Source organism: Vulpes lagopus, chromosome 15 (assembly GCF_018345385.1).
Source record: "Vulpes lagopus strain Blue_001 chromosome 15, ASM1834538v1, whole genome shotgun sequence".
Classification (NCBI taxonomy): domain Eukaryota; kingdom Metazoa; phylum Chordata; class Mammalia; order Carnivora; family Canidae; genus Vulpes; species Vulpes lagopus.
The window spans coordinates 27,448,116-27,464,197 of NC_054838.1; the positions used below are offsets into that span (position 1 = coordinate 27,448,116).

Genomic DNA, 16,082 nt, shown 5'->3' on the forward strand with positions numbered 1-16,082 from the left:
ATTGAATTTTCTCATTTGAAAAACAGGGAAAACAATCTATAAGGTTTAGGGGTATACGTAAATGATGTAATAAATATAAAACTGTTAGACTAGAGCCTAGCACATAGTAAATGCTCTGTAAGTATTATTTTCTTTGTTCTTTAGTGTTACCTTCACTACTTTTCTGGATTTGTCATTTTTGCTATCATACTTTAAATTTCTAGTAACTCTTTCTTGATCTCTGAAAGTTACTGTTTTTTAAAAAACGGCATCCTGTTCTTTCATAAAATCACTATTCTGATGATATTCTTGACTTTTTTTTATTCTTTCATGTTTTCTCTCTTATTTTTAAGTTCCTTTTATCTATTTGTTTTGATCTCTGTTTCATTTCCAAGTTTTCTTAAACACTAGCTATCTGCTTCTGTATGAATGTGGGCACTGAAAGCTGACAAAGCTGTATATATAGGGTGGGACATGTTGTCTAGTGACTTTCATTATAGCTTGACCTAGCTGGGCTGTTTGGTTGAGAAAAACCCACTGCCTCTTTACCTCTACCAGTTATCACTCTTATTCGGGCTTTCTCGTGGACTGGTCAGATTTCCTCAGAGAAGAATTTTTAGTTTCCTGTCTCAAGTAGTTAGCAGTCTGTCAGTATTTGAGGAGTATATGGAATAGGCTGGATAGTCTCACCATTCAGTATGTAGACTTCTCTTAACCCGTTTGTAGTAATAATGCTCAGCTCTCTCAGCCCAGTGTTATCACATTCCCTTGGACTCAATCTTTCCCTCAAAGAGAATAAATTCCTACTCTTCCTTTAGGATGGGGGAGGGTAGCTGTGGATCTAAATGCTGCTTAAATACATTGTCAACTGATGTTCTTCTCTCTAGTGCCACTTTTATTTCCACTTAAGACATAGCTTGTGCTCTCAATTCCTGAGTCTTCCTGGGGTTCTCTGGTTTCCACTTTTGAGGTTATGCTTAATTGGTTACTACTTGTCTGTTTTCTAGTTTACAAAACTTCACAGCTGTTGCCTTCTTTTCATTTTGACCATATGAGTTTATATGCCTCTTCCCCTTTAAAAAAAACTCTTCATAATATTTTAGAGGGATTTGAGGGAAGGAATGGAGGTACATTATTATCTTCAGCAGGTCATCTTTTTAAATTTAAAAAAAAAACATATTTTATTTATTTATTCATGAGAGACACAGACAGAGAGAGGCAGAGACTCAGGCAGAGGGAGAAGCAGGCTCCACACAGGGAGCCTGATGTGGGACTCAATCCTGGCACTCCGGGATCGCGGCCTGAGCCAAAGACAGACGTTCAGCCGCTGAGCCACTCAGGCATCCCTTCAGCAGATCATCTTTCCCACCTTTGAACCCTTAGATACACAATAACTTTCATTTAAAAACCTTCTTGAGTTTTGGAAAGATGTCATTATAATTCATGAAAAATTATTTTCTTAGTAAACCATAAGTGGTAATGATCTGATCTGTGGAAAATAATTCTATTTTCAGTTTTAGGATGAAGCATTGATGGTATAGTGTTAAAATCAGGCAAGAATTTTTGTAGTCGGAGAGGCCTGGGTTGGAGCCCCCGCTTTTCCAGTATGACCTGACATAAATTAGTTATTCCAAATCTGTTTTCCCATCTGTGAGAGGAGACTAATGCCAATCTTAAAAAGTTAAAGGATTAAATGAGACTGGGTACTTTAAAGTACAGCAGTAAGTATATACTCAAAAAAATGTTAGCTCCCTTTCCTTGCCAGTATTTTATATAAGGCAGTGTTTTATTTATTTGTGCTGTTAGGGGATCCCTGGGTGGCGCAGCGGTTTAGTGCCTGCCTTTGGCCCAGGGCGCGATCCTGAGACCCGGGATCGAGTCCCACGTCGGGCTCCCGGTGCATGGAGCCTGCTTCTCCCTCTGCCTATGTCTCTGCCTCTCTCTCTCTCTCTCTGTGTGTGACTATCATAAATAAATAAAAAAAGTAAAAAAAAAACAAAAAACTTATTTGTGCTGTTAGAATGAGCTTCTTCCAAAATGAATTCATCAGTTAACTAATCTTATACCCCTTAATATATAGAAATTGATGATTTTTGCTGACTTTTTAAATGTTACATGGAACGTGGTCTTTGCATTTGTATTTGAGGACTCCAAGGTAATCCTTTTGAGTATCACTTTTCATATGTTATAATATAGTTAATTGCTTTCTGGACTAGCCCTATATTAAATGTTATCAGCCTGCTATACTCTATGAGTTTATAAGTCTACTATAATTTTTAACTGCCTATTTTTTTACTGGGACTTATTTTATATGTAATTTTTCTATCTTCCCCCTTCTCATCTACTCTTTTATTTGGTATTTGAGAACTAGTGTAGCAAAGTTATAGCTAAAAGAGTACCTATCTCCCATCCATGTCTCTCTGTTCCCTTATTCATTTTATTTTTATTTATTATCCTTATTACTGGTTAATATCATATTTAAGTATTTATTCGTTTCCTTTTTCTCCTATAGAGTATATGTTGCTGAGGGTAGAGACTTTATTTATTTTTTTTTTTTTAATTTTTTTTTTTTTTTTGTAGAGACTTTATTTTATTCATCCCTGTATTCCCTAGTATTTAGAATAGTTCATGACATAATAGAAGGTGTTAATTAATGTTTGTTGAATGAATGAACGAATGAAAAAAATGAATAAATAGATCTGATTCCACTTCTGGCTCTGCCACCTCTCTTAGTTTCCTTATAAAATACTTCCTAGAGTTATCAGGATAATTATATGAGATGACTCATGAAAAGTACTTAACATAGTGGATATGATGAATACTTAGTAAATGCCACCTAACATTATTAACTTTCAAATCTTCTTTGGTAGGCATATATAAAAATATTTGTAAAAGATAGAAGGTTCACCTGTGAGTGAAGTTGGCGATTTTTTGTTTGTTTGTTTGTTTCAGTGACTTTATCGTATATTTATTTTTGTTTTTGTTTTTTCGGAATTGCCAATTGAGAATGGATAGTTGAGATTGTCAGATGTATAATGCTTATAAGAGGACGTATTTATCTCCAAGGTTATATGAACCATACCAGGAGATGTCAAGCTCAGAACATTAGATTTATCCTACTATACCTAAAAAAAAAAAAAAAAATTTAGAACAAATTAAATTAAAAATAAGACTCATTCATTCCACAAATATTTACTGAGTATCTACTGTGTTCCAGAGGCAAATCTGTACTATTTTATTTCATGTGTACCCAGTGACATTGGTTTTGTTAATTCTTGGACAAGCTGAGTATGGTAGCACTAATAGATTTTCTTTGGGATTTTTATTTGTTTTTTTGTTTTCCTTCTGGGTAATTGGATTTCTTTGAAATCTCTGTAAGGCTGCTTTCATTATTGCATTCACCTTGGATTTCTCACAAATCCTATTTAAGTCAACTTAGGAATTAATTTTAGGCAAAGTGACTTTTTACACTGAATATAATTATGGATTTGTGGACTTGATATAAATTCAAATAGGTCATATATTTCAGGGTAGACAAATTTCCACCTATGTTAATGTGGTGCCTTCATTTTAAGTTTAACATTGGTACAGCACTTATATGAACAAAGCAACAAAATATAGCTTAATGCTTTCACGTGCTTGATTGATATTTTTCATTTTATCCTTAGGGTGCAAGTCCCAGCACTCTTAAGGAGTTTTTGTGAGTGCTAGAAGGTCAGTAATTTGAATTATGGCCTGAATAAACACTGTTTGGTTCACTTGGTTTCAAAATCCCTTTATTTCCCCTATTGTAATTCATTAACTTTAAAGTACAAGTAAATTTTCTTTAAGGTGGATCTCTAATTTTGGATAACCCCTTTCCAGATCAGAAATCAAACGTACAGACTGAAATCTGAAAATATATTTTATCAAAAAAAAAAAAAGAAAATATATTTTATCATTTGTATCTGTAGCCTAAAACATGCTCTTAGAGACTTCTAGATTTATTTTGTTGAAATTTTGTCTTAATTTTAGAAGCCTACATGGATACTCTAGTTTTAACATTTGAAATATTTGACACAAGTGTGAATGCTTCCCCTTCCCTTGCCCATGGCAGACATTGTTAATTCACTGTGGCATGCTTTCCTGCCAAGTCTTGGTGAATCTTTATCTGCCAAAGAGCCCTTTTAAACACTGCTCCAGGAAGCTGTTACTATGAGTTCAGAATTGGCAAACGTGAAACCTAATTACCATTACCACTATAATTGGTTTGACTTGTGGTAGTAGCTATGAGTTGGATTCTCAGAGGTATCAGAATTTGGGAAAAATATATGTAACATTCTTTAATGAAACAAAAATAGAATATATTAACTATATTTCCAGATTGAATTGATCTATAACACCTTTACTGATATCTTTTTAACATTAAGTAATAGTAAACTAATGACTACTGTTTGTTGACTTCCAAGTATTGACCACCTGCTATGTGCCTAGCACTATGTTAGATGCTTCACATCATTATCTCATTCAATCCTTGTAATGATTTGCAAGGTAGGTATTATTATCCCTATTTTACAGATGAAAATTGGAGTCCAGAGATTTTAACATGTCCAGGGCTTGCCATTTGTCAGTGGCTGAAGCAGAATTAAGCTCAAGTTCAATGGACTTTTAGCTTCTGGTCTTGTTACCTTATTGGCCTACTGCTTCTCAGTTTATATGATAGCTTATGATTTTTTTTTGTAATAATGCTGTATAGGTATTTGCTGATTGAATCTATCTAGAAGTATGCTGGTCAACTCTATGAAAGTGTTTGCTGGCCAAGACTTAGATCTGTCTCTTGACTTGTCAAATAATTAACAAACTGCTTAAAGTAGCGGATATGTAGTTAAATCTTACAATTCTCCACGACACTGCAAATATATAATAAAATGATATAGCCCAAATTTCTTTGAGATGTTGGTACTGAGTGCGGGCATACTCAGTAAATTTTGACTGGCTGATTAAATATCAGGCCTTTAGGACTAATGTGAAAACGAAAGAGAATTTCTCCCTTAATTTTTTTGGATTTTTCAAAACAATTAAACAATTTTCTGCCCTATGTAGGTAGAGGTAATTTTGGTGAAAGAAGAAAAAGACATTCTGCTCTTTTGGGTATCACCATACCACCATTATACTCACCCAGAATTAAATTGTGGTACTGTAGGTTTGTAAATGATTTTTGTGTTCTCACCTGTAAAATGGGGATAATAATAGTGTCTGTGTCATAAGATTTGGGGGAGATTTTAATTAGCCAATACACATTAACTCTAGTTCATCTTGATTATGTTATATTTCTTAGGCCTATCATTTCCCTACATCAACAAGTCCTGTTGACTCTATGTCTTAAAAGAATCTGCATGGGATTACTTCTCTTTATTTCCACTACTAACACACCAGTCCAAGCAGGCTGTATCATTTCTTGCCTGCTCTACTGCAGTAGTTTCTTTACTAGTCTCACTGCTTCCATTCTTGCAACTCACTACATAGAAGCTAGAACGATCTTTTAAAATATAAATCAAGTTTTGTTGTTTCACCACTTAAAATCTTCCTATGGCTCCCTATTGTACTTAGTATAAAATTTAAATCCTTTACTCTGGCTTATAAATTTGATCTGGCCTCTCCTTGCTCTGTATGCTTTTTGCTACACCAGCTTTCTTTCTGATTTTAAAAACATCAAGCTGATTCCAACTTTAGGTTCCTTGCTCTGTCCTGCTCTATTCTCGTCTGAAATGGTTTGTCTCCTTGCCTTCTACACTTTCTTACAGGTTAACTTTGAAGTCTCTTTCTTGCTTCTTTTTTCCCCTCCATTCCCTGTATCAAGCTATGAATAAATCCTGTTGGTTTTACCTTTAAGTATATTCAGAACCTGTTTACTTTTCACCACTTCTGCTGTACAAACACTTTACTCATGATCATCTCTGCTTGCTTTAATCCAGGATCATCCTAGTTTGTTTCTACTACCTCTGCCCTACTGTACTTTTCATCTAGCAGATAGAGTAATGCTTTTTAGGAAATATTTTTTAGAATAGTTTTAGATTTAAAGAAAAATTGAGAAGACAGTACAGAGAATTCTCATATACCCTATACTCAGTTTCTACCATTCTTAACCAGTTATATTACTGTGGTACTTTGTTATAATTAATGAACTCATTGATACATTAAGGTTAACTAAAATTTGTGGTTTATTTAGATTTCTTTACCTAATGTCTTTCTCTGTTCCAGGATACCACGTTACACTTGTTATGTCTTCTTGAGTTCTTCTTGGCTGCTGAAGTTTCTCAAGACTTCTCTTGTGTTTGGCAGTTTTAAAGAATATTGGTCAAATGTTTTGTAGAATGCACCACTATTGGAATTTGTCTGATTTTTTTTTCATGATTAGACTAAGGTTTGGGGTTTTCAGAAGGAAGACCACAGAGATAAAGTGCCATTTTTATCATATCCAGGGTATACAGTACCAACATGATCTTACATCATCTAGTCCCCCATTACTTCCTTGATTCTGGCTCCTTGCCACTTTCTATGTCATAAATTCCAATCCCATTCATTAGGTCCTTGAAGTTTATTGAAGATACCAAGCTTGCTTCTGCCTCAGGGCCTTTTTTTTTTTTTTTTTTTTTGCTTCTTTCTGTAGCATTAGATGCACTTCCTCAAGGTGGCAGCATGGTTCACACCCCTGCTTCTAGTTTCTGCTCAACTGTTAAACCTTACCAGAGATTTTCATTAAACACTGTATAGAAAACATAGTACTCCCAATATTCTTTATTTCCTACCCTGCTTTATTGTCTCTTCCATTTATCTCTGTATGACATATATTTACTTTTCTAATTTATTATTTCCTTCCCCACCAATAGAATTTAGCTCCATGAAAGTATGAACTTTGTCTACTTTGTTCATTCCACTATCCCCAGCATCTAGAACCATGCCTGGCACATAGTAGATGCTCAACAAATATTTACAAAAGAATGATTATCCAAATTACTTTCTATAAATATTGTGTTCATTATACTCCCTGAGCAGTATATTGAAATGTTTATTTCACTGCATCTTATACAGCATTGAATGTTGTTTTTAAAAATGTTTGGTTGGTAAAAGTTGTTTCTTTTAAGTACATTTTGATAATTACTAGTAAGGGAAAGCTTACATGTATTTTTAGTTATGGTTTTCTCTTGATGAATTGTTTCTTCATATTTCATAAGCTATTTTGGATTATATATAACTATGAGTCTATTATGTAGACTATTTTATATATGTAGCTATTAGTAGTATAGTGGGTACATGAAAATAACTTACTTTTCCTTCTTTAGGTTATTATAGTGACCACATCACCAAGTTCAACCTTCGTGCCCAACATTCTCTCCAAATCCCATAACTATGCAGCAGTCACTAAGCTTGTACCAACATCAGTCATTGCTTCCACAACCCAGAAGCCACCAGTGGTTATAACTGCTTCACAGTCCTCCCTGGTCAGTAGTAGCAGCAGTGGCAGCAGCAGTTCTACACCATCACCTATTCCTAATACAGTTGCAGTAACAGCTGTGGTATCTTCCACACCATCTGTGGTCATGTCAACAGTAGCACAAGGTGAGTAGTGATCCATTATGTAATTCTGTACGTGTGGTATATGGGAATTTTGAAAAAACAAAAACAAAAACAAAAACCCATGTGTGTGTATTTTTCTGCTTTGGGTTTGAAGATCCCTGCTTTTATATCAGAAATTACCACTCTTCTTCCCCCAGTTTGAGAATGTCAAGAAAATAGGTTACTCAATTTTCTTATATTAATTTACATGCTTACTCCAAGATTTTTTTTCCAATTGCATACTACCTAGTCACCTAGGCAATTAGTATTCACAAAATGTACATTAACTCTTCTCACAGCAAATTTCAAAGGCATAGGTAAATATCTTGAATATAATGAAGATTTTATTTATTTTAAAAGATTTTATTATTATTTTTAAGTTATTTTTACACCAATGTGGGGCTTGAACATATAACCCTGAGATCAAGAGTCACATGATCTATTGACTGAGCCTCTCAGGCACCCCCCTGAAGTTCTTAAATGAGGAACTTGAAATTAAAATGGACCTTTGAGCAATGTAGGGTTTAGGGGCACTGATCCCTGGCACAGTTGAAAATCCACATACAACTTTTGACTCCCTCAGAACTTAACTGCTAATAACCTACTTTTGACTGGAAGTCTTACCAATAACAGTTGGTACATTTTGTATGCTCTATCCATCATATACTGTATTCGTACAATCAAGTAAGCTAGAGAAGGAAAATGTTATTAAAATTATAAGAAAGAGTTTTGATCAGGAATGGATGCTGTATTTTGTCAAATGCTTTCTCTGCATCTAATGAGAGGATCATATGGTTCTTGGTTTTTCTCTTGCTGATATGATGAGTCACATTGATTGTTTTACGAGTGTTGAACCAGCCTTGTGTCCCAGGGATAAATCCTACTTGGTCATGGTGAATAATTTTCTTAATGTGCTGTTGGATCCTATTGGCTAGTATCTTGTTGAGAATTTTTGCATCAATGTTCATCAGGGATATTGGCCTGTAATTCTTTTTGGTGGGGTCTTTGTCTGGTTTTGGAATTAAGGTGATGCTGGCCTCATAGAACGAATTTGGAAGCACTCCATCTCTTTCTATCTTCCCAAACAGCTTTAGTAGAATAGGTATGATTTCTTCTTTAAACGTTTGATAGAATTCCCCTGGGAAGCCATCTGGCCCTGGACTCTTGTGTCTTGGGAGGTTTTTGATGACTGCTTCAATTTCCTCCCTGGTTATTGGCCTGTTCAGGTTTTCTGTTTCTTCCTGTTCCAGTTTTGGTAGTTTGTGGCTTTCCAGGAATGCATCCATTTCTTCTAGATTGCCTAATTTATTGGCGTATAGCTGTTCATAATAAGAAAGAGAAAATACATTTCTCATACTGTACTGTATTTATTGTAAACATCTGTGTATCAGTGGGCCCCTGCAGTTCTGTGTTGTTAAGAGTCAACCATATTTTATTCAGGGTTCTTCAGGAGGAACATTACATATACAGCCTCTTCAGAATAAGGTACCCAGTGATAAGTGGGAGGAGAAAGAGGAGGATTTCAAGGACATGTCATTTGCCTTTTCTTCAGTTTCCCTAAGTTTTTCTGTATTGGTGGATGAAGGGAGATGTTAAGAGGAACTAAGTCTGAACTGAAGGACAATTGCTGCTTAATAATAGCAGAGGAAAGGAAATGTGGAAATCTCAATTCCATGTTAGCCTCAAATCAGTTCAGGTCTCTTTCATATCCTTGTGTTCCTCCCTATGAAGGGCAAATAGCACACTGTCAGTAATCTTCTTCTTAGTGTCGGTGAGTCTTAAGATGAGGATGTGAGAGAAGCATGTACTGAACAGAAATCATACCCATGGTTGGAGTCTATCAAGGGGAGTATAGAGACAACCTAGAACAGGACTTAGTATTAGTTTTCATTGAATTTTATTTGAATAGTACATAACTTAAGATAGAGTGGGACTTGAAAATATCCTACTTTATGAACTAGTAGTGAATACAAGCACAAGAATAGGAAAACCACGTATTTTTCATAATTTGGTTTAATAATGTTTAGTATGTTCTCTATAACTGTGTAGGCAAGGAGGAGGCTACGTAGATGTGATGCAGTCAGTATTCCTTTACTATATAGCCCTAAGACTAGAATGTAAAAGCATCTGTCGTTATTTCCTGGCTCTTATACCTATTTAATGTCTCAATGAATGACAGGAAAATAGCAGGCTTGAAATTTTCTTTTATTTGTTACTTTAATTTTTAAAAAAACATTCTAACCTTTCTATTTGCACAGCAGTAAACTATAGTTTACTATAGTGTTATTAAAAATAGAAATAATTTTTATACAGAAAGTCTGTTGAAAATGTTGATGGCAAACATGATCCAAATTCACCATTTTAAAATTTGAAGGTGGGAGAAGGAAGGACTACCTCTCTTCTTACCTGAGTGACCCCTGTATCAGAACTGTTATCCACTGATAATCATTTTTCCCTTCCAGTACTCATCATACAGTTTGTTGAAGTTTTATTGAACTATTAGAAAGATTATTACTGTTCTTCCAAAGGAAGATATTATTTGAGATAAAAGGGTATTCTCTTGGCTACTAATGAAATATCTTTAGGCAAAATGAATATTCTATTCTTCTCTTTTTCACACTATTTTTTCTAGGTATCTTCTGAAACTCTTGGTAATTTTGGACTTCCCTATTTTTTCCTTTGCTTCTTAGCCTCCTGTATCTTTTTGAGCTTCAAGTCGTTATAGTGGAACTGAACAAGATATCTCAGGGGTTTCTTGAAAATTCACTGGAATTCAATAGAGCATGAGAACTATAAAAATAAACTCGTGGGCAGCCTGGGTGGCTCAGTGGTTTAGTGCCGCCTTCAGCCCAGGGCCTGATCCTGGAGACCCGGGATTGAGTCCCATGTCAGGCTCCCATGGAGCCTGCTTCTCCTTCTGACTGTGTCTCTGCCTCTCTTTCTCTCTCTCTCTCTCTCCCTCTCTCTCTCTCTCTCTCTCTCTCTCGCTGTCTCATGAATAAATAAATAAAAATCTTAAAAAAAAAACTTGTAATGTAGATACTCAGGGAAACAATAGGATTCTTTTGAGTCTTTGAGATATTTTATGTAGCTATTATTAGTGCTAAAAAATTAAGGCAATTCCTTTTAAAAAAAGGTAAATGTTAGTGGAAGTGGTAATCTACAGACCAGAGTTTTCATTTGGACTGTAGGGCTTCTGTAGCAGCTTTTGTGTGGCTAGCTGGGGAACAAGGACATTCAGTGTCTGCCTCTGGTGGAGACTAGAGACAGGCTGTTTTAGAGTTAATGTTTCTGTCTCTCTCTGGTTATTCTTGTAGGGGTAGCTGGTGATAGAGGGGAAAGAGTCTTTTTTTTTTTTTTTTTTTTTAAGATTTATTTATTAATGAGAGACAACAGAGAGACAGAGACATAGGCAGAGGGAGATGCAGGCTCCTCACAGGGAGCTCAAAGCGGGACTCCATCCCAGATCCCGGGATCACGCCTGAAGGCAGATGCTCAACTGCTGAGCCACCCACGCGTCCCAGGAAAGAGTCTTAATACCAGTAACTTGGTAGGTGATTCCATGTTAATAGGCGTAGAGATGGTTCCAGAGGTATAGAGTTAGGGCAGGGGGGATTGTGTATGGTTGCCTCATCCTATGGGAAGGAAAAAGAACCTCATAATATTTCAAATAGAAAAAAGAACCTCATAATATTTCAAATAGAAAAAAGAACCTCTTAATATTTCAAATTCTTAAAATTCTGATTAGAATGGTTATTTTGACTTTGTCATCTCAAACTTTAAAGGATGATTTAATACATTTTTTATTATGGAAGATTCCAATCATATATAAGTAGAGAGACCAGCAAAATAAAACCTTATGTGCCCATTGCCCAGCTTAAGATATGGGCAATATATGGTCAGTCTTATTTCATCTATACATACTATTTCCATCCACACACCTTTAACCTATAATGTTTGGTAGCAGATCCCAAATACTATATAATTTCATCTATAAATACCTCAGTATGTATCCTTAGAAAAAAGATCATAACTCACAATGCCACTATCATTAGAATTTTTAACAATATTTTCTTGATGTAATAAAATACACAGATCCTATCCAAATTTCCTTAAAAAACCATTGAAAAAATTCTTATGCCATAAAAAAAATGCCATAAAAAATTCTTTTACTTGGGATCCAAAGTCCACACATTTGATATAGTTATGTCTTTTTTTACTTAAGTTTCTCTTCCTTTTTTTTCCCCTTGGCAATTTATTTGTTGAAGAAATCCATCATTTTTCATGAGTTTCTTATAATCTAGATTTTACTGATTTTTATACTGATAGTGTGGTTTAACAAGTTCTCCTATTCCATGTAGTTCCATAAAACTGGTAGTTAAATCAAGAAGCTTGATCAGATTTAAGTCTGACTTTTTGGAGATAGGGGATTGAACTTTTCAAAAAAATTTTACTTACTAGAGAGAGAGAAAGCATAAGCAGGGGGAGGGGCAGAGAGAGAGAGAGGGAGAGGGACAAACCCACTGCCCCCTGGATGGAGCTCAATTCCAGGACCCTGAGATCATGACCTGATCCAAAGTCAGACGCTTAACCAGCTGAGCTACCCAGTGCCCTGGGATTGAACATTTTGTAGGTAGTATTGTGTACTTCCTGTTGCACACCTTAGGAGGCACATAATGTCTGATTTGTCACTTTAATGATACTAACATTGATCAGTAGGTGCAAGTATTACCAACTTTTTTTTTTTAAATAAAGATTTTATTTACTTATTCCTGAGAAACAGAGAGATAAAGAGGAGGGAAAGAGAGGCAGAGGGAGAAGCCGACTCCATGCAGGGAGCCCAACATGGGACTCGATCCTGGGTCTCCAGGATCATGCCCTGGGCTGAAGGCAGTGCTAAACCGCTGAGCCACCCAAGGCTGCCCTACAACTGTTTTAATAGCTCTTGGTAGTCTTTGCCTAGGTCATTATTTTGTTAGTAGTTGCAAAATAAATTTTATCTTTATTTTCTTCATTTATTAGGTGGAATTCTTAAAGAAGAACTTTCCCTTATTACCATTAGTTACTCTGAGGTATAGTTCATATAGAAAAAGCAGGATAAATGCCTGAGTATTTCTATTTATATGTTTTTAGATAATGAGTTGGTTCAGTGACCAGTGAAATTTTTATTCTCCATATTATTAAGATTTTTGGTATCTGTTAATCTATTGCAGATACTCTCTTGGTGCTCAAATTTTCCCATACATTCCACTGGGGGTCTCTTGAAGTTGGCTCCTAAATTCTTTTGACAAAACCACATTAATCCTTAATAGTCCTTATCTTGTGATATGACAGAATGTTCTGGATTCGTCTTACAGATTTTCTGCCCCAGATTTGGAGTTAGACATTTTTTTAAGGAGCTCTGACATCTTAGTGAGAAATGGTGCTTAAATATCACAATTTCTGGGTACTCTGGGGATGGTCATTATTATTGGATTGGTCATTGTTTCTAAATCTTTTCTGTGGACAGAACTATAGTCCTTTTTTTTTTTTTTTTTTTTTTTTTTTTTTTTTTTTTAAACTGAGGCTGGTCTCAGATTTCTTTTTTTTTTTTTTTTAATTTTTATTTAGTTATGATAGTTACACAGAGAGAGAGAGAGGCAGAGACACAGGCAGAGGGAGAAGCAGGCTCCATGCACCGGGAGCCCGATGTGGGATTCGATCCCGGGTCTCCAGGATCGCGCCCTGGGCCAAAGGCAGGCGCCAAACCGCTGCGCCACCCAGGGATCCCAGTCCTTTTTTTTTTTTAAGGAAGAAATACATCATTAGTTCATACTGATATTGTCAATTCCAATTTAGAATTTTGGCGTTTTACTTCTTTGTTTTTCTGTTTGTATAATGTATCTTTGTTCTCCTTATACTGAAAATCCTGGTTTCTAACAATTAATAAAGTTATGTATTTAATTTATCCTATAACATAATAGTTTCAGAATAACAAAACTAATATGACTAACAATATGATTATTGAATAGAATTTAAGAGTTTATTATGGTTCTTAAGGTATTCTCACTAAGGAAAATAGTCAAACTACTGTTTGTTTTTTTTTTTTTAAGATTTATTTATTTATTCATGAGAGATACAGAGAGAGAGAGAGAGGCAGAGACACAGGCAGAGGGAGAAGCAGGCTCCCATAGGGAACTCGATGTGGGACTTGATCCTGCATCCTGGGATCATGCCCTGAGCATAAGGCAGATGCTCAACTGTGGGGCCATTCAGGCGTCCCAAAACTACTGTATTTTAAAGTCACCTGAAATAAACTTCTTTCCCTGTAGTTAAGCTCTAATTTGGTATGCAGTTAGGTTACTTTGTGTAATTCTGTTTTGTTTCTACTGATTGCAATTTCAAAACTTTTTACTTAATGTATAATTTATAATTGTATAATGTATAATAAAAGTTCATTTTCCAAAGTCAAATCAACAAAACAAAATGTGTTCTGTGAAGTCTATCTTTGATTTGCAATTCTTATACCCTCTTTAGTTTTTCCCTGATTGGTAACCATTTTTTTTTCCTTTAATTAGTTTTCTATTTATCCTTCCATTTTTTAAAATATGTAAGCACACATGTGTAAATATTATATATTTTCTTTGTTTGATAAAAGGTAACCTACGCGTATATACTGTGCACTTTAGTGTTAGGAAGAGATAATTTTTTTTTTTAAGATTTTATTTATTCATGAGAGACACAGAGGGAGAGAGAGGCAGAGACACAGGCAGAGGGAGAAGCAGGCTCCACACAGGGAGCCTAACATCGTATTCAATCCTGGGTCTCCAGGATCAGACCCTGGGCTGAAGGCAGCGCTAAACCGCTGAGCCAATCTGGGCTGCCCTGGAAGAGATAATTTTTTTTTTTTTTTTAAGAGATAATTTTTAATTAGGTGTTTGTAAGTCTGGTGCTAGGAGTACAAAAAAAGTGATAGTTGAAATGTGTTTTATATGTATAGAGGGAAATAGTTTATTAGATGACTGCTTTGTATTTGATTCTTCCCCATATTTCCCTTATATATTGTATAGCCTTTTTTACCTCTTAAATCTGTGCAACTCTTCTTGTTCCTCATAAGCCAAATAATACGCTGTTGTTCATTACACAGGTTGATTACCATGATCTTTGTATTTTTTATCCTACCTATTTCTCAGATAAATCCTTTTGCCATTGTCTTTTCTCATATTTTGGTGAGAGAAATTTTCTTTCATCTCATTCTTCTAATATTCTTTTGTGGACTTCATGAATTATTTACCCAATACTACAGTGGAATGTCTTCCACTGACCTTTATTTTCCCTCCTTGACCCCACTTCATCTGAGTAACATACTACTTTCAATTATATCCACTACTCCTGTTCTCTTCAGTGTATTGATTTTCTGTAGGCTCTCCCTGAATGCAGTTCTCATTTTCCACTTCTGTTTCATGAAATCCTTTCCTTATGAAATCCCCCAACCCTGTCAATTCAAGTGTGGTCCTTATTTAGCATCTAAATTTTTTAAAACATGAAAGTATTAAGAGATTAAATAATTGTGGAGAACAAAAGCCCATCAGTAATCCTACCACTGTATCACAATTAGCACTTTCCATTTTATGTATTAATTTCTTTTTACCCATGTGAATAAGTTTTTTATTTCTTTGGAATAAAAAAAACCCATATTGCATTTAGTATTATACTTTTTTCATATAACATTCTTCTATTTTTCTAAATTACCCTAATTATTTTCAATGCTATTTAATATTTTTATTACTATTGCAGTTTATTAAATTATTCTCTTAGTATTGTGTATTTAGAGTATTTATGATTTTGATATTATAGATTTATCTATAGCAAACATCTTTGTGAGTTTAATTGAACCCTCTCTTTTTTTTTTAATTTTTTTTAAAAATTTATTTATGATAGTCACACAAAGAGAGAGAGAGAGAGAGGCAGAGACACAGGCAGAGGGAGAAGCAGGCTCCATGCACCGGGAGCCTGACGTGGCATTCGATCTCGGGTCTCCAGGATCGCGCCCTGGGCCAAAGGCAGGCGCCAAACCGCTGCGCCACCCAGGGATCCCCCTCTCTTTTCTTAGAACCAGCTTTCAGGAACAGGATTACCAAGTCAGAGCGTTGGAATTTTTTTTTTTTTTAAAGATTTTATTTATTTATTCATGAGAGACACAGAGAAAGAGAGAGGCAGAGACACAGAGGGAGAAGCAGGCTCCACGCAGGGAGCCTGGAACTCCATCCCGGCTCTCCAGGATCATGCCCTGGGCTGAAGGTGGCGCCAAACCGCTAAGCCATCCAGGCTGCCCACGTTGGAATTTTTTATAGAGGTTGCTAAATATATATTTTAGCTCCCTGAACTTTATCATCTTAGAATATCTTACTAGTTTGTGCCCACCATCAAATCTTTGTTCCTCTGATTTATAGAAATTGGGTGGAGGGAGTATAATTTCTAGGATTAAAAAATTTTTTGAATGGTATACTGTTTAACCAGACAGTTGT

The 16,082-nt window shown here is 35.4% G+C and overlaps 1 protein-coding gene across 10 annotated transcripts in view; it reads left to right on the forward strand.

Moving 5' to 3' along the window:
* EMSY (EMSY transcriptional repressor, BRCA2 interacting) overlaps positions 1 to 16,082 on the forward strand; it is a 92,699-nt gene that overhangs the window by 20,642 nt on the left and 55,975 nt on the right. For all 10 annotated transcript variants that reach the window (XM_041730169.1, XM_041730165.1, XM_041730159.1 and 7 more), the window contains one exon: positions 7,302 to 7,578. In XM_041730169.1, the coding sequence (XP_041586103.1) occupies positions 7,302 to 7,578 (277 nt within the window). The remainder of the gene's footprint in view (positions 1 to 7,301; positions 7,579 to 16,082) is intronic.